General features: G+C 54.5%; 1 protein-coding gene across 1 annotated transcript in view; it reads right to left on the bottom strand.

Annotated features, from left to right (window-relative positions):
* Positions 1–5060: 5060 nt before the first annotated feature.
* The window catches only part of PPP4R1 (protein phosphatase 4 regulatory subunit 1), a gene marked incomplete at both ends in the record, with an annotated part of 57092 nt that continues 41272 nt past the window's right edge, over positions 5061–20880 (bottom strand). The window contains 9 exons of the mRNA XM_080714728.1: positions 5061–5224; positions 8024–8165; positions 8881–9015; positions 9096–9216; positions 11249–11349; positions 13922–14083; positions 15498–15683; positions 17581–17673; positions 19067–19230. Of these exons, the coding sequence (XP_080570854.1) occupies positions 5061–5224; positions 8024–8165; positions 8881–9015; positions 9096–9216; positions 11249–11349; positions 13922–14083; positions 15498–15683; positions 17581–17673; positions 19067–19230 (1268 nt within the window). The remainder of the gene's footprint in view (positions 5225–8023; positions 8166–8880; positions 9016–9095; positions 9217–11248; positions 11350–13921; positions 14084–15497; positions 15684–17580; positions 17674–19066; positions 19231–20880) is intronic.

Here is a 20880-nt window from a genome sequence, read left to right as displayed (position 1 = left end):
TTTTGGTTCCTGGAAGCCCTTCTACCTCCGGGCTACACTCCCAGACCTATTTTTACATTTTTATTTGGAAACAGGGTCTCCTAAGCCAGCGTGTGCAGCTGGCTTCGACCCTGCGCGATCCTCCTGTCTCCACCTCCCAAGCGCGGGGATTACAAGTGTGCACCACCACACCTGGCTACTCGCATAATTTTTATTTTACTTAACATTTGGTGCTGAAACCCGGGAGGACTTTTGGGTCCCTCCCCATTTTTCTTTTCTTTTTGTTCTCTTTTCTCTTTATTTTTACTCTCTTTTTGAGCCCCGGACTCTCCGACCTGCCAGCAGCTCAACTGCAAGGTCCCACACCAGCACTCCGCTAGCAGGCATTGCTCCAGCCACTGCCGCTGCCGCAGCCACCACCGCCGGGGCATGTAGGCTCCGCTGGCCACCAGGCTGCCAGTTCCACCCGCCCCGAGCCAGGCTCCTTGGGTGATGCTGGCACTGCTCTGCCTGCCGACCGCCTGCACGGGCCAGGACCTCTGCCTGCTGCTTGGACCTCCTAAAACCGCCGTTCCAGCCCGGCGCTCCGGTCACTGCCGGGACCTCTGGCTGGTTTGCCCCGCCCGCCCCAGCCAGGCTCTTTGGGCGGCGCAGAGCCGGCCTCGGTGTCCGCCACAGCCACCTGCGCCAGGTGCAGCCCCACTCGCTGCTGCTGCTCTGTTCCACCCGTCTGAGCCAGGCTCCCTGGCGGTGCTCCTCAGGGCCCGGCCTCAGTGTCTGGCACGCGCCTGGAAGCCATTTTGTCTCCACGCCACAGGCCCGGCAAGCCATGCCGCCTGCGTGCCCCCGCTGATTCCACCTGCGCCGGCCGCCAGTGCCGTCCACACCAGCCACCGGCACCGCGCGCCCCAGCTCCACCGCACCCCCAGCAGCTTCTCAGCGCTTCTGCCGCAGCCGGCGCTGGCTGGCAACGCTTCACTCTGGTAAGCTGCCTCCTTCCCTTGGTTAGTGGACTCTGGACGTGGGTCTTCCAGTCCCTTGGGACCCCGAAATCCAAGCGCTTGGTGACCCCAGTGTCTCCCGGTCCACTGGGACCAGGATGACCAGGTCATCCTCCGGTTTTGAGAAGGGATGGAGATGTCCTTCCCGATATCTTAACCTCCGTTTCTGAACAATTGAGCTGGGAGATCGGGGACGCCCATTTCCTGTTCTTCGTTTCCGCCCGCGAACCAATTATGGGAAGTCAAACCTTTAAACTAGCAGATGCCCTGAGCGCCTGTCTGCCTTGATATGAGTTGGGAAATGAGTTGCGGTGGCCCAGGAACAGTTAGGAAACTTTATAAGCGGTCTGGTATTCCTCCAAATGCTCTCCCCCATCAGCTGCCATTTATTTTCCCGCCAGCCACCATTTTGTGATGGCGTGCAGTCGCTGTCTGGTGATGTCACAGTCGCCATCTTGGCCCGTGCCAGACTGCAGTTTTGCTGGGTGGCCTCCCGGCTGGCTCTGCACGGTCCTAAACATGTTTGGCTTCTGGCTCCCTTTCCGGCCCGCTCGGGCGCACCCTAGGTGCTGTGGGAAACGCCAGGGCCGGGATGACACTCTCTGGCCGCCCGTGGGGAGTCCGCGTTGCCATTCTTGCCGGGCACCCGCCCTGGGACGTGCTCTTTGTGTGTGAGTGTAGGTCCGTCGTGGCTGACAGAACCAACTCAGGAGGCTTTTCAAAAAATTAGGAAGGCTGAGGACGATCCACAAACTCCTATCTGAGACTTGGTTAACATGGCATTTAAAGTTTTAATTCCAGAGAGGAACAGGTGGAGATGGAGTGTACATGCTGACTTTGCCAAAAGGCAGATCCCTGGTAGCTGCCCTTCGGCTGGCGATGGCGGCTCAGTCCTCTGGAGCGCCACCTAGGGGTGGAGGACTGCAACAACGACTATCTCCAGGAGCCTGCCTGAAGTGGTGTAAAGCCATGCCCACCAATCAGACCGTGCCCGGCGTGTGCCCAGGAGGGCCACTGGAACAGTGCCCTTAGGGAAGGGTGAGCCCCAGGTGCCTCAGCACAGGGGGAGCACCTTTCCAGACCAGGCCCCACCGCTGGCCCTACTCGGCCTGGCTGAAGACTGACGGCTCCTGGATCCCTCAACCTCCATCCTCTTTGCCAGCTCAGGGTAGCTCTCCAGGTAGTGAGTAAGCCAGTCTCCTTTTTGGTCGCCTGCTCAATCTCATGATTTTCTTTTTTCTTTAATAGCACCTTGCCTGTTAAAAGTCTCCTCAAACCACATCACCAAGCTGTCCAGGGTAACTTCCGACTCTCACTGCAGCCACACCCACATGCCCCCCCTTCTGGGGGACTGGACTCCCGACTCCTCCCGGCCTGGGGCCCCTGACGATGCCCCTTGACAACAGGAAGTCGCTAGAGGGCCCAATCATCATCTCTTATCCCTACCATAAAAAGGCCGGGATGATAAGTTGGGTCCTGCACTCGTGTGATTTTGCGTCACATGACCTCTGCTCGGGCGGGGGGGGGGGGGCGAAACCCCCGCGAGAGTTGGGCATTCCCGCGAGTAAATCCCCCATCTCGCGAGATGCATACCTTGAAAAGGAGAGCCCGCGTCCTCTGGCTTTGGACAGGTGTGTGGGCCCCCACGGTGCCTCGCCCTGATCCCCGGGAGAGCCGTGCCATTAAAACTTTACATGCCACGTGTACTGGACTTCTCTTGTGTTTTTCACACTCTGCCATACTCACATTATTTTTTATTTTACTCGCATAATTTTTATTTTACTTAACACTGGGATTGCAAGCATGCACCACCACGCCCAGCACATGAATGCATATATTAAAGTTGCTGAACCACACAGGGCCTGTACATAATTCTGTATTTACTGCATTGAGATTTAAAGCTCCAGTGTGGTCTGGGCGCCCTGTGAAACCTGAGGGGTCAGAGGGCGGTCCCCAGCAGGGTCGAGAAGTAGCTGGGTCAGTAGTGCACACCCGTAACCCCAGTACTTGGAAGCTGAGACAGGAGTAGCACAGGTGCAGGCCGGTGCATGGTAACTTACACCCCATTTTAGGACCGGGCTGGGGCAGATGGTGGAGGTGGAAGGCCCCGGGGCCTAGTCCCTTGCCCTCCAGCACAGCAGCACAAGCCCAGAGAGAACTGGCCCGCATGGTCTAGAGTGCTCAGATGCTCACACACACTACAGGTCCAAGTTTTTTTTCCCCAAAATATACTGCATTAACATTGCCACTGCTTAAAAATCACACACAGCCGTTAGCTGAGTCTCATGTAGTTTGCAGGATACAGTGAGAGGTGGCGTGTGCACTGTAGCCAGCGCAGGACTCAACCTGAGAAGCTGTGCAGCAGGAGCCGCTCTGCTGCCCCAGGCCTCCAGGCCCCTGGCGCCCCTGCCCCGCGCGCTCCACCCACCTTTCTGTGTTCATCTCACACCTTTCACACATTCCCAATGCGTGGCATCTGGGCTAGCAAGGAAGCAAGAACAAGTCAGACGCGGGGCTGCGAGAGCCTGCCGGGCAGCCTGCCTCTGAGCCCAGCTCGCCTGCCGCGGAGCCCCACTGGCTGAGGGAGTAGGACCGCACAGCGGCTGGCGGCACTGCGGGACTGGGCCAACCGGATCACCAGGCTTGAGAGCAGTCGACGTTATAGCACCATACTGGGTTTTTCCCCCCAGTACTAGGAATTGAACTCAGGGCATTCTACCTCCACGCTACACCCTCAGCCCTATTTTTAAATTCTTTACTTCAAAACAGGGTCTCACTAAGTAGCTGAGGCTGGCCAGGAACCTGCGATCCTTCTGTCTCAGCCTCCTAAGTACTGGGATTGCAAGTGTGCGCCACCATGCCTGGCTCTTGCACACGTGTGTATGCGTGTGTGTGTGGTATTGGTGACTGAAACCAGGGGTGATCTGCCTCTGAACTGCCCTCCCCCAGTCCCATTTTACTTTTTATTTTGAAACATGGTCTCACTAAATTGCTGAAGCTGCCTTGAACTTACGATCCTCCTGTCTCAGCCCCCTAAGTACTGGGATGACAGGCACGTGCCCCACGCCCGGCCACGCACACGACGTAGAGCCACCTGCTCATGTGGCCTCCCATGGCGCAAACACCCCTGGGAAACAGGAAAGGTGTGACTAATTCCCAGCCTACAGATGAGGAAACTGAGCCCAGGGATTCTGTCCTCAGTCTCAGGACAAGAGCTGTCCCTGCCCGCTGGTCCTGGGGGAGGCCCTGCTGTCTGCTGAGCAGAACCTGGGCCCAGGAACACAGGCAGACTCCAAAGAGACACTGAACTACTTAAAAGACATATTTTAATCTAGTTTCCCCGTTTTATGCTAAATCATTAACACAGGTGACAAATTGCATTTATTTGTAGACATCTAGAAAACAATCCAAAGTGTATATACCTCTTTATAGATCTTATTAATAAACTTTATTTGGACAAGAGAACTTGTGCCATGACGGTTCTGGCAGCATGATTGAGGACTGAGCACTCCTGAGAGTGGCCAGGACACGTGAGCACGTGGAGAACGGCCGCGGCTCAGAGCCGCCCCATCAGGTTGGAAACGCCGCGCCGTGCTCAGACACTCCCTCCGGGCGTGACCAGCATGAGGAGCCGGAGTCGGCCATGGGCGAGCCGCGGGAGCTCCGGCCTCAGCCAGCCAGACGCCCGTCGGCCGGGCCTGCCTGCCAACAACTGCCACGCCGGGCGGGGGGCCGCGGCTGTCACACCCGCGCACCAGCCAGCAGATGACACCAGGAGAAAGCAGCGCAGGCCTCTGCGAATCTCATCCCTTCCATAACGAAAATGCTCGAAAATGCTCTGCCGATTCAAGTTTAGTCAGTCAGGAAGACGGAAGGAGTTAAGGCTTTGGTGACATTAGAATCCTCTGAGAAGTGACTTTCCCGGAAAGTCAAGATAGTAGTGTTTCCCGTACTTGCTCTTGTCTCCCACACCCGGCCTCGGGCACAGACAACGTACACCTGCGACGAGCGTGCCGGACGACGGTGTCCTCCTCCCTCCCAGCCGCGGCAGCACCGCCGGGGTCGCCGCGGTTTGGGCTGCTAGTAGGTTGAGGAAGCTGTGCTCAGGGCATCTTCTGAGATCTTGGTGCTGGCCGGGTGGATGCTTGCAAAGTACTTGACATCGCTGTCCTGATCCATCTGCAGGGCCATGATGGTCTGCTCCACGGCCTCTTGATGACAGCTGGCAGAGGCTAGGAAATATTCTGGAAAAACAAAACCAAACCACGTGGCACGGAAGGTCAGGCTGACGTGCAGTTTAGTTGTTTTTATTTAATTATTTATTTTTGTGGTACTGGGGGTGGAACCCAGGGCCATTCTACCTCTGAACTACATCCCAGCCTTATTTATTTATTTATTTATTTATTGATTGATTGATTGCAGGTCTGGGGATGGAGCCCAGGGAAATTCAACCTCCAAGCCACACCCCCTGCCCTATTTTTTATTCTTTATTTTAAAACCGGGTCTCACTGAGTTGCAGAGGGCCTCACTAAGTAGCCGAGGGTGTCCACGAACCACGATCCTCAGGTCTCAGCCTCCCGGATGCTGGGATACAAGTCTGTGGCACCACGCCCGGCTCCCTTTTTTATTTATTTATGATGGTACTGGAGATGGAACCCAGGGGCCTTCTATATCCGGGCTACATTCCCAGGCCTATTTTATATTTTATTTGGAAACAGGGTCTCTTAAGCCAGCAAGGCTGGCTTCGAACCTGCGCGATCCTCCTGTCTCCGCCTCCCAAGCGCGGGGATGACAAGCGTGCGCCACTACGCCCGGCTTCCCTTTTTATTTTTTAAAAAAAGATCTTGCTAAGTTGTTAGATTGGCATGTGTAGTACTGGGGATGAAACCAGGCACCCTCCTTCCAACATACACCGCAAGTCCTGTGTTTTACTTCTATGTTGAAACAGGGTATCACTAGGTCAATTAGAGTTGCACTACTTGTGATCTCCTGTCTTAGCCTCCCACATCTGGCATTACAGTGTGCGCCTCCACACCTGGCTTTTCTTAAGGCATTTTGTTTTTGTGTGTGTGGTACCGGGGATGGAACCCAGGGGCTTCCTACCTCCGGGCTATAGTCCCGGACCTATTTTATACTTTATGGAAACAAGTTGCTGAGAGCCTCACTAAATAGCTGAGGCTGGCTTCGAACCTGTGTGATCCTCCTGTCTCAGCCTCCCAAGAGCTGGAATTACAAGCGTGCGCCACCACGCCTGGCCTTCCTTCATTTCTTCTTCTTCTTTTTTTGTGGTACTGGGGGTGAAACCCAGGGGCTTTTCTATCTCTGGGCTATACTCCCAATCCTATTTTATACTTTATTTGGAAACAGGGTCTCACTAGTTGCTGAGGCTGGCTTTGAAACTGCGCAATCCTCCTGTCTCAGCCTCCCAAGCATGGGATTACAAGAGTGCACCACCACGCCCGGTTATTCTTTATTTTTGAAACAGAGTCTCACTGAGTTGTGAAGTGCTTCACTAAGTAGCTGAGGCTGTCCTCAAACCCAGATCCTCCTGTCTCAGCCTCCCAAATGCTGGAATTACAAGCGTGCATTACCATGCCCGTCTCTTAAGTCATTTTAAACAAGACTGTTAATCACAAAAATTAAAAAATTCCTTTGAAGCCGGGCGTGGTGGCACACGCTTGTAATCCCAGGATTCGGGAGGCTGAGACAGGAGGATCGCGGTTCGCGGACAGCCTCAGCTACTTAGTGAGGCCCTCTGCAACTCAGTGAGACCCGGTTTCAAAATAAAGAATAAAAAATAGGGCTGGGGGTGTAGCTCGGAGTTCGAATGCCTCTGGGTTCCATCCCCAGGACCCCCCTCCACAAAATTCCTTTGTTATAAGAGAAATTAAAATTTCTAGAATAAATAGAATTGTGAGATTTATTGTGACTTTTTGTTTGTTATTGAGGATTGAACCCATGGGCATTTTACCTGTGAGCCACACCCCTTCCCCGAGCCCTTAAATTTTTTTTTTTGTTATGAAACAGGGTCTAAGTTTCTGAGGCTGGTTTCAAACCTGCAATCCTCCTCTCTCTGCCTCCCAAGTACTGGGGTTACAGGTGTGTGTCACTGAGCATGGCTGGATTGTTTTTATGATGGGAAAATCTATGATATTTAATGGTAGGAGTATTAGACTAAGAAATATATTGATAGTATGCCTTTTATCTTTAATTTACTTAGAAAGTACTTCTAAACACACACACACTTACAGCACTCTCTCAAAACCAAGTCAAGAAGGGTTGGTGGTGCAGGCCTGTACCCAGTCCTTGGGAGGATCTCAGGTTGGAGACCCGTCTCAGCAACTCAGCAGAATCCTTAGCAATCTAGTGAGATCTCGTTTCAAATAAGAAAATAAGACAGGACTAGAGTGAGCTTGGAAGTAGAGCGCTCCGGAGTTCAATCCCTAGGCCACACGTTGGGTGCAGTGGTGTGCACTTGTCATCCCAACACTGGGAGGCGGAGACAGGAGGATCGAGGTTCGAGGACAGCCTCAGCTACTTAGTGAGGCCCTCCGCAACTCGTGAGACCCTGTTTCAGAATAAAGAATAAAGAAAAAAAATTTACATGAGTGACGAAAAACAAAACAAAACAAACAAAGGTGACCGACTATGAACTTCCTTCTGCGCCTCATCCAAGTTGCATCGACTGCCTCGGAGCGCATGCGCGGCGCGGCTACCGCGGAGACCAGCCGCAGAAGCTGGCGCTGAGCAGACCGCGGCCGGCTGCCGCCTTCACCGCGCCGAGCCGGTGCCCGAGCCCGTGCCCGAGCCCAGCGGGCGCAGCGAGGCCTGGCTCCCCTGGCTCCAGCTGAAGACCAATCTCCAGACCACTGAGCTTAATGGCAGAAGCGAGATGTGCCAGGGCAAAGCCCGCTGGCCCGCAGAACGCCAGCCTTGAGCCTCCACCTTGTGTGTCCCGTTCCCTGGGAGAAGCGCGTGAGCCAGCCACGTGCCTTGCGCAGCGCCTGGCCCTGGTCTCTCCCACTCAGCGCCGCCCCACCTACCTTTTTCTAGAAGAGTCTGCCTCAAGGTTTTTGCGAGCAGCACTCTGACGTTGGGAACCCTGTCGTTTGCCAGCGTCAGCAAATGAGGCATCAGGTGCACAGCGAACTGGTCCATGGGGAGGCAGTCGTCTTCGATGACAGTCTGGAGGAGGAGGAGGCAGGGCTCAGGGCTCGGCCGGCTCAGCACAGGACCCCAGCCCGCCGGCGCCTGTGGGGAGGCCTCGGAGGCGCGGGTTTGGCCACTGACTTCGCCAGTGTTCCAGGCACGTGGGAACCCAGCCCCGCAAAGCGGTGAGGAGCGGGCAGGGCTGGCGAGCGGCGTGAGGAGCCGTCGGCATGTGCGGTCAGTCCTGGGCAGCCGCTGCACAGGAGGCGACTGTGCGGAGCCACTCAACCGTGCGCTTCAAAGGCGCAGTAGGAAAACACTGTTCTTAGAAATGATGGACACTCTCACACCGACTGGAACAAGGCCAGTTACGAGTACTGAACATCACATGTATCCTAGGAGTAGGCATAACTGTCATGTGTCATTAAGTTTAAACACTAAGTCCCCACACGACAGACGGCGTGCAGGCTGGTGTGCCGGGTCCAGTGGCTGCTGGGCGAGGGGTGTGGTGTGTGTCTGTGGATGGCGCTGTACACGTGTGGTCTGGAGGCACGCGTACAGGGCACGTGTACAGGGCGGTTTGTAACTGCTTTACATGTGCCAGGTGGACTGGGAGGGTGAGCCGGCTGAGGCCCAGCCGAGAAGCACGTGTCCTGTAAAGGTCAGGCGGTAAAGTCCCGTTCTCTAACAATAAGGAAGACGGCTGAGACACGGGAGAAGAGCCCTCAGAGCGCGCGCCCGGCCCTCTTACCTGGCAGACGGAGACGAAGGCCTGCCGACCAGACCACCGGGGGCACCTGCCGAAGCTCTCCACCAGCTCGTTGATGAGGTCCACCCCGAAGGTGGCGGGCGGGCCCAGGTGCAGCTTCTTCACCATCTCGCTGACCTGGGGGGAAGGGACCGCTCTGTTATGGGTCTGGACGACAGTGTGCTCGTCAAACATGTTTTGAAAAGCTTAAAACATACCAACTTGTAGGAAATCCAACGGACAGAAGAAACTTTGTCTGCGCACAGATTCAGAGCAATGGGACGTAAATAGTCATACACATCTCTGGGGCTATATAATTCTAGAAGCAAAATCAGCTGCCTGGGTAAATGACAAAAACAAAGCCAACTGAGGTTCAGAGCCAGACAAGACAAAGCGTTACCCTGTCACCACGTGGGGCGCCGGAGACCGAACGCTGTGACACACAGACTTGCAGTGCAGGCCTCTCCTGCAGAACTGTCTGGGGACCTGCGGGAGCGCACGGGCCTCCGCCTGCCCCACAGGACTCGAGGACGCAAGGGCTGTGGGGCCGTGCCCCAGGGGGGCATTCTGGTCCCCAAAGGCTCCCGTGCTACAAGTGTGGTTTTTAGTGTGACCACACTCAGGTGAGGGCCTTTAAGAGGTGGCCAGGTAGCCGGGTGTGGTGGTGCACGCTTGTAATCCCAGCATTTGGGAGGCGGAGACCGGAGGATCACGGTTCGCTGACAGCCTAGGCTACTTAGCAAGGCCCTTGGCAACTCAGTGAGACTCTGTTTCATAAAATAAAAAGACTAGCCGGGCATGGTGGCGCACGCTTGTAATCCCCGCACTTGGGAGGCAGAGACAGGAGGATCACACAGGTTCTCAGCCAGCCTTGCTGGCTTAAGAGACTCTGTTTTCAAATAAAAAAATATAAAATAGGTCTGGGAGTGTAGACAGAGGTAGAAGGGTTTCCAGGAATCCCGGTACCACCAAATAAATAAATAAAAAAAATAAATTAATAAAAAGACTAAAAAAATAGGGCTGAGGGCGTAGCTCGGAGGTAGGATACCACTAGCTTCCATCCCCAGTACCACACACACACACACACACACACACACAGGTGGCCTGGTGGGAGGTATGAGGTTGCGGGGGTGTTGCCGTTGAATAGATTGACGCTGTCTTGCAGGAATGGGCCAGGTCTCGTGGGACCGGTGAGCTCCCAAGAGAGCAGATGGTTATAAACCAGGGACCTCAGCCACGCCCCAGGCTCGGGTCCTTGCGCAGGCCTGGCGGTGAGTTCTCCTTTCTGTTCTCCGCGTGCTGTCTACAATGCAGCCAGAGAGCAGCACCGTATTTGTACCTGCAGCCACCAGAATCAAGAGCCAAATACCACCCCCGTAAACACTCCTGGCATCAGGTGGTTCAGTATGGTAACGGAAAGCAGACTGAACAGACACAGGACAGAGAGAGCCCAAAGCGTGTTTTAGCACGTGCAGCTGGAATGTGGCACACATTTTCCCCACAGGAACGTGTGACGTGTGCTGAGGAAGTCCATCCACCATGGGGGGTCTCAAGACAGTCCCCAGACAGCTGTGGACTTATCAAGACCGAGCGGCCGAGGGAGGAAACGTGTGCTCAGTGGAGGAAGGCAGGCCCTCCCGTGATGCCCTGCCACCCTGAGGGCTGGTGGGCTTTCCTGGCACCAAGTAACCCTACTTCCCAAGGAGGGCAAGTCCTCTCCAAGGACGGACGGATCCGATGCCCAGAATGTCTCGTACAGATGGAAGCGGCACCTGCTCCACGTAAAAAGGCAGAAGCAGCCGGCTAGGATCGGGCACTGCCGGCCACGTGGGGCTGGCTCATTGGCTGGCAGCGGGTTAAGACCTGAGGGAGCTCGGCCACCTTGGAAACACTGCCTTCCACAAGGCCCCCGAGAGAGGCGGGAGACAGGTGTGAGCAGGAGATGCTTCCGGGCGGAGGCTGAGCCCTGGGAAGGTCAGAACTCACGCTCCACCCAGGACAAGGGGGCAGGAGGACACGCTCTCAGCCCAGCCGAGACCAACCACAGACATGGGCAGAAACAGGTGGTCACAGGACCTGGAGCTCTGAGACAGCCCAAGCGCATGGCCCCCGAGGATCGAGGAGGGACCCAAATGAGATCCCGGGCTTTACCTGAGCCCTGCCAGGGTGCACAGCCTGCAGCGAGCTGGGGTGGGGCACTCATGCACGAAAGAGCCCCAGCACTCAGCAAGGACTGGCCGCCCCGGGGCCCTCGAGGCCACCGAGTGGCCTGCAGAGGGAAAGGCACAGGTCAGGTGGGGCTGGGGCCCAGCCGCAAAGGCTCCGAGGAGGCCACGCCGCCCGCGACCCATCCAGAAACCTCAGGACTTACTCGGCTAGCTCCGCGCGGAAACGCCAGTTCCGGCTATTATCTGTCACCAAAAACTCCTGGAGTTGGTAAAGATACTCTCTTCTTTTGTCAATATGGAGAAGCTGGAGGAGAATCAAACCTTTCTCATTATGAAGACAACACACAGGCGCTTCTTTACAAGGCTGCTTAACAGATAGGCAGGGTGATAGGGTTGTTTTGAAGAAGTGTGGTTCCTGCACCTAGTTGCTCTAAAAACTGGTGTTAACTCATTTTCCTTGAGTGATCCCACTGACCACAGAGCGTCCTCCGGGCTGGCAGGGCCCGCCCTAGCCCATCAGGCACGTGCGGCGCTCACGCTCGTTATTCACGGAAATCCTGTCACCTCGGAAGCCGAGGGCAGGGACCAGGTGTGTCAATCCAGTGCACGGCGCTACGGCGCACACGGGAGGTGCTCAGTACATACTTGTTAAGTACAAGCACAGAGAAGAAATGTACCAGTAACTAACTCCCTACCTGTGCGTCAAAGCAGGGTTACAGGCAGCAGCAGAGAAACTCTAACACTGACATAATGGGAACAAACATGAGCTGCGAGCCAATCACGGGGAGGAAGCCGGCCAACCCGGGGCCGGCACCCACGGCGCTGTGCTCGACGCACAGAACACGCGGATCGTCACTAGGGTTCAGCTGACGCTGGAATTATATTACTGGCAATAATTCTGAAATGATTTTATATATCTTGTAGAATTGGACAAATAAATGTTATTTAAAACAGAGTTTTTACTGTCAGAAAAAAAAAATATGAAGTAAAGGAGAAAAAATGGTATAAGACGGGAAATAGTTCTTATGAGTACAAACTCAGAAATGTTTGCGGAAAGAAAGACAAGCGTGGTGTGGCATGTCTGTCACCCCAGTGCTCGGAGGCTGAGACAGGAGGATCGCGGGTTCCAGCCCAGCTTCAGCAAGCAGCAGACTCTATCAACCTAGCGAGACCCTGTTTCAAAAATTAAAAATACGGCTGGGGGTATAGCTCAGAGGTAGACAGCCTCTGGGTTCAAGCTCCAGCACAAAAAAAAAAAAAAGAAAGAGAGTTCTGTCTCTTCCAGCCTCAAATCTAGAACCGTTCCCCGCCTGCTTTTGACACTCCCGGCAGTTTTAGGTTGCTTTGCACATGCCCCTGGGTCTGGATGTGTCTGAGCCCCTTGCTACCACTTGATCCTGATTAAACCAGGGGGTTTAGTAGACAGGCTATGTCTGTGTATGTGGCCCTGGTCTTTTTCCAAACACCGTCTTACGGGCAGTGTGATGGCAGCTGTCGGCCAGGTCGGGGTCCAGGTCCCGGTGCCGGCTCAGCTGCCCGTGGTGGTGGGGCATTCTACTTCGGAGCTACACCTTCGGCCCCTGCTGTTAATACAGAGAGGGCCTCACTGACTTGCTGAGAGCCTCACTAGGCTGCTGAAGCTAGCCGCAAACCTGCAAGCTTCCTGTCTCAGCCTCCCAAGTCCTGGGATTGTAGGGCTGCACCACTGTGCTAAGCTGGTTTTTTTTTTTTACAATTACTTACAAAATGTAAGTCTTACAGTATTTCAAGGTGAGAGTAACGGTAGTATTTTGGGATCAAACAATCTGTAAAACATCAGGCCCTTTCACTGTGGAGGACAGAGACCCCATATCCAAGGAGTACAGACTCCGGAGCCGTGACAACCCGCCTCCACATCTCAGTCCATCCAAGTAGTAACACATTTCTTCAGCAATTTTGATAAAGAGAAAGGCACAAACGCTTGTAACCATGACCTAACACCACTTGAAAATGAATGCTAGCATAATTATTTTTAAGTTAAAAAATTAAAGTGAGCCAGGCGTGGTGGCGCACGCTTGTAATTCCAGCATTTCGGAGGCGGAGACAGGAGAATTGTGGTTCGTGGACAGCCTCAGCTACTCAACTCAGGGAGACCCTGTTTCAAAATTAAGAATAAAAAAAATAGGGTCGGGGGTGTAGCTTAGAGGTAGAATGTCCCTGGGTTCCCTCCCCAATACTGAAAAAAAAAATTCAAGTGACAGCAGCAGACAGCATAACCAGACCCGGACTGTCTACCTCCCACTCCCGGCCCCAAGGGGACTGAGCCCAGGGCCTCCACCTCCCAAAACAAGTATTATACACCCTCAGCCCTTTTGTTTTTTATTTTGAAAGTCTTGTTAAGTTGCTGAGTCCTGCAGTCGCTGAGGCTGGCCTTGGACCTGTGGTCCTCCTGTCTCAGCCTCCCAAGTACTGGGATTCCAGGCATGTGCCACATGCCCAGGGAGACTGCTTCTTAAGTCACATCTTGCTCTCAACTCATCTCATGGCTGTACATTTCCTTACAAAGGCACATACAGAAACCCTACTAATCACTAAAGTTAACTAAAACAGAACAAAAACCCAAGATTTTATGTTTATAGAGGAATTTTACTTTTTGTGTGTGTGGGTCTGGGGATGGAACCCAGGGGCATTCAACCTCCAAACTATACCCTCTGCCCTATTTTTTATTCTTTATTTTGAAACAGAGTCTCACTGAGTTGCAGAGGGCCTCACTAAGTAGCTGAGGCTGTCCGCGAACCACGATCTTCCAGTCTCAGCCTTGAATGCTGGGATGACAAGTGTGCGTCACCACACTGGCTGAATTTTATTGTTTTTATGTTAAAGAATTTAAAAATTACCTTTAGAAAATCATGTAGGTGTTTAAGGACACCTATCCTGACTTCATCGAGGTCCTTTAAAAATCCGTTAAAAATTGGGACCAGATCTGCCGCGGTCAGCTGATCTCCGAGAATCAGAGCGAGCTCGTGGATGGAGAAGGCTAAAGTTCTTCGAACTTTCCACTGCAGAAACAAGAACTGTGTCAGCAAGCTACACCAAGTGCGCAGGACCTGGCTCCTTGAATGTTATTCACCTCAAAATATTAGATAAGAATAGAAGAAACAGTGGAAATCCTGGACACCGCGTTTTAAATGTCTACTACTGTCAAGTGAGAATTTAAGAAAACCCATCACTCCAGCTGTCTGAGGCGCCCGCCACAAGAATCCCAGACGTCTGTGGAATAAACACAGACGACACCAAAAAAGGATCCGGCACCCTATGGGGCCTGGGCCTCTGTGGCCCCGCGTCCAGATCCAGCACGGAGCGCCTGAGCACGGGCACATGCACTCCGGCGGGCCTGGTGGCCTGACCGCAGAGATGAGGAAGGCTTCCATTTTGTTTGCACAAGATTACTTTCAGCCTCTAACATGCGGAGGCACTGTTTCCTTGAAAACGGTGAAGCTTCATCACCATGAAGTTTGAGGGAGAAGCGTTCCTATTCAGTATAAATTAGCCTAATCAGCTGGTACTTAGGAAGCTAAGGCAGGAGGCCTCAGCAACTTACTGAGACCCCGCTTCAGAGTAAAAGAGTAAAAGGGCTTGGAGTGCGGCTCAAGAGTCAGAGAGTTCAACCCCCAGTCCTGAGACAAAAGAAGCAAAGCCTGTCCACGTGCATCTCTCTGAGATGCCGAGCACCCTGCCGGGCCTCCTGCTGCCGCACCGGTGTCTCCAGCTGAGCTACATCCCCAGCCCAGACTACTTTCTCTAGTACCTGGGATGGAGTTCACTGGAAAAACGGGGCTTTTTGGAAGAGGGGCAAAAGTTTGGTACGAAGAACCCGGACTCAGCAAAAGGAAAGGTTGAGTCCCCAAAGCCCACGCGGGCTCCACATACAGTGACCTCGGTCCCCCGCGGACCTGCGCTCCTCAGAGTGGGGAGGGCGTAGGGCGCGTGGGGACTGGGAGACGAGTGCCATTAACCCGGCTGGTCTGCAGCGCCCCGGGCCCGGGACCAGAGCGGAGCGGCGGGCAGTGCTGCAGTTCTACGATGTTCGAAGCGCCTTTGGGTCGAGCAATGTGAAGGCAGGCCTTTGGTCTGCAGCACTGGTCGCACCAGGCCCCAGACAGACACATTTTCTAACTTCAGAACTTCAGTGTGTCAAATGTGATGATGGTTTTGAGTATGTCAGATCACAGCAAAGAAGTCTCTCTGTGGGGCTCTGACTTCAGAGAGATAAAACCTTCCAGGGCCAAGCTCATCCATGCACGACCCCTGGAACGCCGAGTGCGCTCTGGGACCCAGCAAACTCTTTAGGGTCATTTTGTGGCGGTGCTGGGGGTGCGCCCAGAAGCGGCGTGCCCGAGCTAGGCGCCCAGCTCAGCCTCGAGGTGGGCTCGCTGCGTCCTCGCGCCATGGCTGCCCTCCCGGCCCACTCACCTGCATGTCTGAGGCCAGCGTCTCGTAGGTCTCCCGCAGGCAGTGCCAGTTCTGCCTGCCGAGGGTCAGGGCCACGCCGGGGAGGCTGTACGCACAGTGCTTGGCAATCTCGGTGTCCACCGTCTGCGCGCGCGAGGGGTCGGTCATGGACAGGTACTGGTCTAAGAGCGCCTGAGGCACGACGTCCTAAGGGGAGGGTGGTGGTGAGGCCCCGGGCACAGGGGCTTCCGACAGGCGAGGCACTAGGTGGGCAGGTACCGTAAGTCTATAGATTCTAATGTCAGAGTTTTAGGTGTCTCGAAGCTTCAGAGACGAGAAACACCCGCTGAAGGAAAAATACGTGCATACACAGGTGAGAACAACGGGTAAGGTCTCAAAGCGGTGACGCGCTGATGGCCAATCAGAACCAGCCACCAGACTCAAAGCCTCATGAGAAGAGGCCCAGCACCACAAGAGCAGATCACGGCCTACACGTGAGTGGGACAGACGCACCCATGATTATCAAAGTGTACGGTCCTTGGGGTCTTCCTGCCCCAGCCTCCCACCGGCTAGTCACCTGTTGTAATACACAATAACTACCGAGCAGGGTGCGGCGGCCCACACCTCTAACCCCAGTATTTGGGAGACTGAGACAGGAGGATCACAGGTTCAAGGCCAACTTCAGCAACTTAGTGAGACTGTTTCAAAATAAAAATAAAACAGGGTTGGAGATATAGCTCAGTGGTAAAATACCCCTGAGCTCAATCCCCAGCACCACAAAACAAAAGCCACACAACAAATCCCTGTGTTCCTTAGACGTGCACTTAAGCAATTATCTGCAGCAGCTGAAATGTATGCAACCTGCTTGTACCACAGGAGGGAAAGCCGGCGTGCTGGCGTGCAGCTGCAGCCCCAGTGCTTGGGAGCTAAGTGAAACGGGCAGAAACCCAGCGACACCGATTTCGAACAAAAGGTAAAAGGGCCGGAGGGGCAGTTTGCCCCCAAAAGAGGAAAAGAAGAAGGAAGTATATATAGTTAGTTCTTTTGCTAATTAAGTGTAATGTGGTTTTGGAAAGAGATATCTAAAAAAAGGCAAGACTGGCTGATTCTGAGGAAACGAAACGGATGAGTGGGAAGAAACATATTCCGCTGCTTTTTAAATGACACTGTATACACAAAAATAAGCTAAACTGGAATAAATTCATTAAAAGAATGAGATAACCAGGTGTGGAGGCGCATGCTTATGATCCAGTACTGGGGAGGCTGTGACAGGAGGATCGCGGTTCACAGCCAGCCTCAGCTACTCAGTGAGGCCCTGCTTCAAAATAAAAAATAATGCCAAGTGTGGCGGCACATGCTTGGAATCCCAGCATTTGGGAGGCTGAGACAGGAGGATCACGGTTCGCGGACAGCCTCAGCTACGTAGTGAGGCCCCTTGCAATTCAGCTACTTAGTGAGGCCTTTCGCGACTCAGTGAGACCCTGTTTCAGAAATAAAAGACTAAAAAATAGGGTGGGGGGTGTAGCTTGGAGGGAGGATGCTCCTGGGTTCAACCCCAGTACTGGGGAAAAAAAGGGCCAATCTATTCCGCAGAGACCCCATGACGCTCAGTGCAAAGCACTGGACACCGGGAGCTGCGCCGAGGGCACGGCGGGGCTCTCAGCGCATAGCAGGAGCGCCGGCCGCAGCGTACCACAAGGTGCACAGCACGAGGCCCACACACGTTCCCACTTCTGCAGCTCTCGACCGGACGCTGGCACTGTGTGGCGGCTCGGAGCCCTGCTTTCCCATTTTAACCTCCAGAACTGAGCTGTAGGTTCTTGGCAGCTTGGCATGAGGGGATACCTCGGTGGCACGGGGTGATCCTATCTGTCTTGGATGAAAAGGGGCACGCGTGTATGTGCACATATGCACCAAGTCCTGGGAGAGCGTGGCGGGACGTGGTCTGAGGAAGAGGCGTGTTTGCACACTACTACTGAAATTTTCTCATCACGAGTCTGCCATGCTCGCCTGATTTTTAAGACACTCGTTATGGAGAAGCCACGCTCAGGGCAGCGGGGGCTTCAGAGAGCGAGAGCCGGACAAGGCAGAGCGGGGGGCTCACTTGCACTTTCGACCTCCTCTCCTCGTCAGGGCTGAGGCTGCTGCAGGTGCTCACGTCAGAGTCGTGGATGTAGTGAAGGGGCGACTCCACATTCTGTGGGAGAGAGATCTGCTTAGAGCCGTCTTCCCGCAAGCTACCTCCCTGCGCTACCTCCCTGCGCTACTGACCTCCCAAGACCGTCAGAGACAGTGACACACAAACACCCTGGTCTCAGAAGTCCGCACGCACAGGAGCCCTGGGCGGGCGGCTCAGTGGCGCAGCGCAGGCCCAGCCTGTGGAGGCCCCGGCTCCACCCGCGCACAAGGCAAAAGGCCAGCACCCCTAAGGCCTCGCCACGGCTCCCCCTGCTGTAATTCCAACTTGCTGAACAGCCGCTAAATGTATGAAAACTAATCCCAGAAAAGTGAAGGTGGCTGAAAAGGACACGTGAAAGCAGTTGTGAAATGGCCCGAGTGCCCCAGGCCAATCGTTTATCAGCACTGAGCGGGCCACTAGCTGTCACATGTCGCTTCCTTTCTACTGTGTCTATTCTTAGTTGTTAAAGTCTCATTCCACAAACATCTACTTTTAACATATCATCTCTCTCCCCAAAAACCAAAGACCTTGGTGAAGGGCAGACATAGTGTAGCAGTCAAATCTCCAAATGGCCAGTGCTTCACTGCAGAGCTGGTGTGCGGATCTCTGCCACGCCGACTTCACCAGAGCCCCAGAACAGCAAGGCTTGGCACCCCACGGGGTGGGCTAGCTCTGAGCCCTGGGATCTGGACCACCGGCTGCTAGTGATGAGCGCTATATTCCTTCTCTGTGTTTACATAACAAGGAAGAGGAAGTCCAGATTCCCAGCCAGGCGGCCCAAAGGGGTGCGGTGGGACATAGGGGAGGACTGACGCACAGCCCCGGCGCAGCGAGGTGGGGAGTCGGGGAGGACTGACGCACAGCCCCGGCGCAGTGAGGCCAGCACAGTGCCACTCTCACACTCGGTCCAGACAATGCCACTGGCCCTCAAGGCCCGAGCTTCTGCTCAGAATATGGCATTGCTCGCTGCAGTGAAATGGTCAGACCAGAAACAAAGCGCCTCTTCAAAAGGAAAGGGAAGACTGATTCTTTTTTTTTTTTTTTTTGGTGGTACTGGGGTTCCTGGAAGCCCTTCTACCTCGGGGCTACACTCCCAGACCTATTTTTACATTTTCATTTTGGAAACAGGGTCTCCTAAGCCAGCACGCGGCTGGCTTCGAACCTGCGCGATCCTCCTGTCTCCACCTCCCAAGCGCGGGGATGACAAGCGTGCGCCACCACGCCCGGCTAGGCTGATTGATTCTTGACCAAGGGCTTTGTTCCGTTAAGCTGGCTCACTGCAGCGAGCGACCTGGCACGCGCCCGCGGATCCGGCCATGCAGAGGTGTGGCGAGACTGTCACTTCAGGGCCGAGACACCAGGACCGGACGGAATCCGCTACGGGAAAGCGGCTGGCCACGTGGAAGCTTACCTCGGCCGCCGCGCTGATGGCAGCGTCGTCCTGGCTAGGTGGACAGTCCGGCAGCTCCCGGGGCCCCGGCTCCTCGCGCAGCTCGCTCCTCTGGCCCGTGCTGGCCTCGTCGTGAGCGTCCAGGCTGGAAGCGCGCAGGGCGGCCGAGAGCACCTCCACTTGCGCTGCAGGCAGGGGCGGCAAGTGAGCACGGCGGGCAGGGAGCGGGCGGGCGGGCAGGCGCCCCCAGCTCGCTCACCCACGCCACGCGCCAGCACTAGATGGCACTTTTTGACCCTGCCATCAAAAAGCTGAAAAAATGCTCACTATGGTAGACCAGTTAGTCCTGAAAACTAATACGCTCTCCTAAGATTAAATGTTTACCCACTACTGGTCATTATTCTGCGTTAGTAGGAAGGAGGAAGGCGTGCAGTAGCTGGAGGTGGTCTCGGTGTCAGTCAGCCACGCCTGGGGAGACGGAGCACACCGCCCCGGCTTACTTACTAAGCTAGTTAGCAGGAGAGTAGCCACGCGCCCTGCCAATACAAACAGGGCGGCTACAGGTGGGGCGGGGCTGCGCGGCACAGACATCGCGTCTCATCCCACGGCACTTCCTTTAGTCCTTCTGAAAATGAAAAATTAGTACTTTGTCCCCAACACAGGGATACCATAGGGACTGTCCTCGCAGCAAGCCACAATGAGAGCCTCGCCAGACAGTGGCTCTTCTTCTAGCGATCATTATAAAGGGTTCACATTCAGAAAAAGTCTTCTTTCTGCCCACCCAAGAAGTGAGAAACTTAGCAAAACCTATTGTTCAGCACTTACTTCAAGCTAGCAATACAAGTTCATGTTCAGATTTATTTGTTTTGGTGGTACCAGGGATGGAACCCAAGGGCATTCTACCTCTGAGCTACACTCTCAGCCCTATTCTTACTTTGTTTTTTTTTTTTTGGTGGTACTGGGGTTCCTGGAAGCCCTTCTACCTCCGGGCTACACTCCCAGACCTATTTTTTACATTTTCATTTTGGAAACAGGGTCTCCTAAACCAGCGCGCGCAGCTGGCTTCGAACCTGCGCGATCCTCCTGTCTCTGCCTCCCAAGCGCGGGGATTACAAGCGTGCGCCACCACGCCCGGCAGCCCTATTCTTACTTTGAAGCAGGGTCTCACTAAGTTGCAGAGGGCCTCACTAAGTAGCTGAGGCTGGCCGTGAACCTGTGATTCTCCTGTCTCAGCCTCCCAAGTACAGGGATTACAAGCGTGCGTCACAACACCTGGCTGTTCAAATTTATTTAAACAAATAATAACTATTGCAGACAACTCATCAATACAACAGCAGCACTCAGGACATTTCTCTTGTTTCAGTAACGCGGGAATGCGACATGGGGAGGTTCTGGTCCAGGTCATTGTCCGCTCAGTTAAGCAAAGGCAGGCGGCACGCACAGCTGCTCATTTCTACAGGAGGGTGCTTGTTACCAGGGTAACGGTGCTAAGGGCTCTTTTCCTCAACTCAACTAAAATCTGTTGAACCGGGAAACTGATGTAAAGAACTAATAAACAGCTTGGATGCAGCTTAAGTCAAATCTCTATTGCAAAGCCAGAAGGAAATAGAAAGGGAAGGACAGCAGTGAGGCCGGCAGGCACGCTGGTGAGCCCGAGGGTGGCCCTGCTCCGCAGGCCCGGCCCCAAGTGGCTTCCCACTGGTGTGTTCCCTCAGCTGCAGGACGACAGGGCTGGCAGCTCGCCTCCGCAGCCTGCTGCTGGCCAGAGCACGCCTTACGTGTTAGTTTATCTTTTTTCCAGCGCTGCTGCATCTGTTCCCATGAACTGGTGGTGC

The sequence above is a fragment of the Muscardinus avellanarius genome (genome assembly GCF_963383645.1).
Source record: "Muscardinus avellanarius genome assembly, chromosome: 17".
Lineage (NCBI taxonomy): Eukaryota > Metazoa > Chordata > Mammalia > Rodentia > Gliridae > Muscardinus > Muscardinus avellanarius.
The sequence above is the reverse complement of the archived record's forward strand: the minus strand, read 5'-3'. Positions and strand labels throughout refer to the sequence as shown.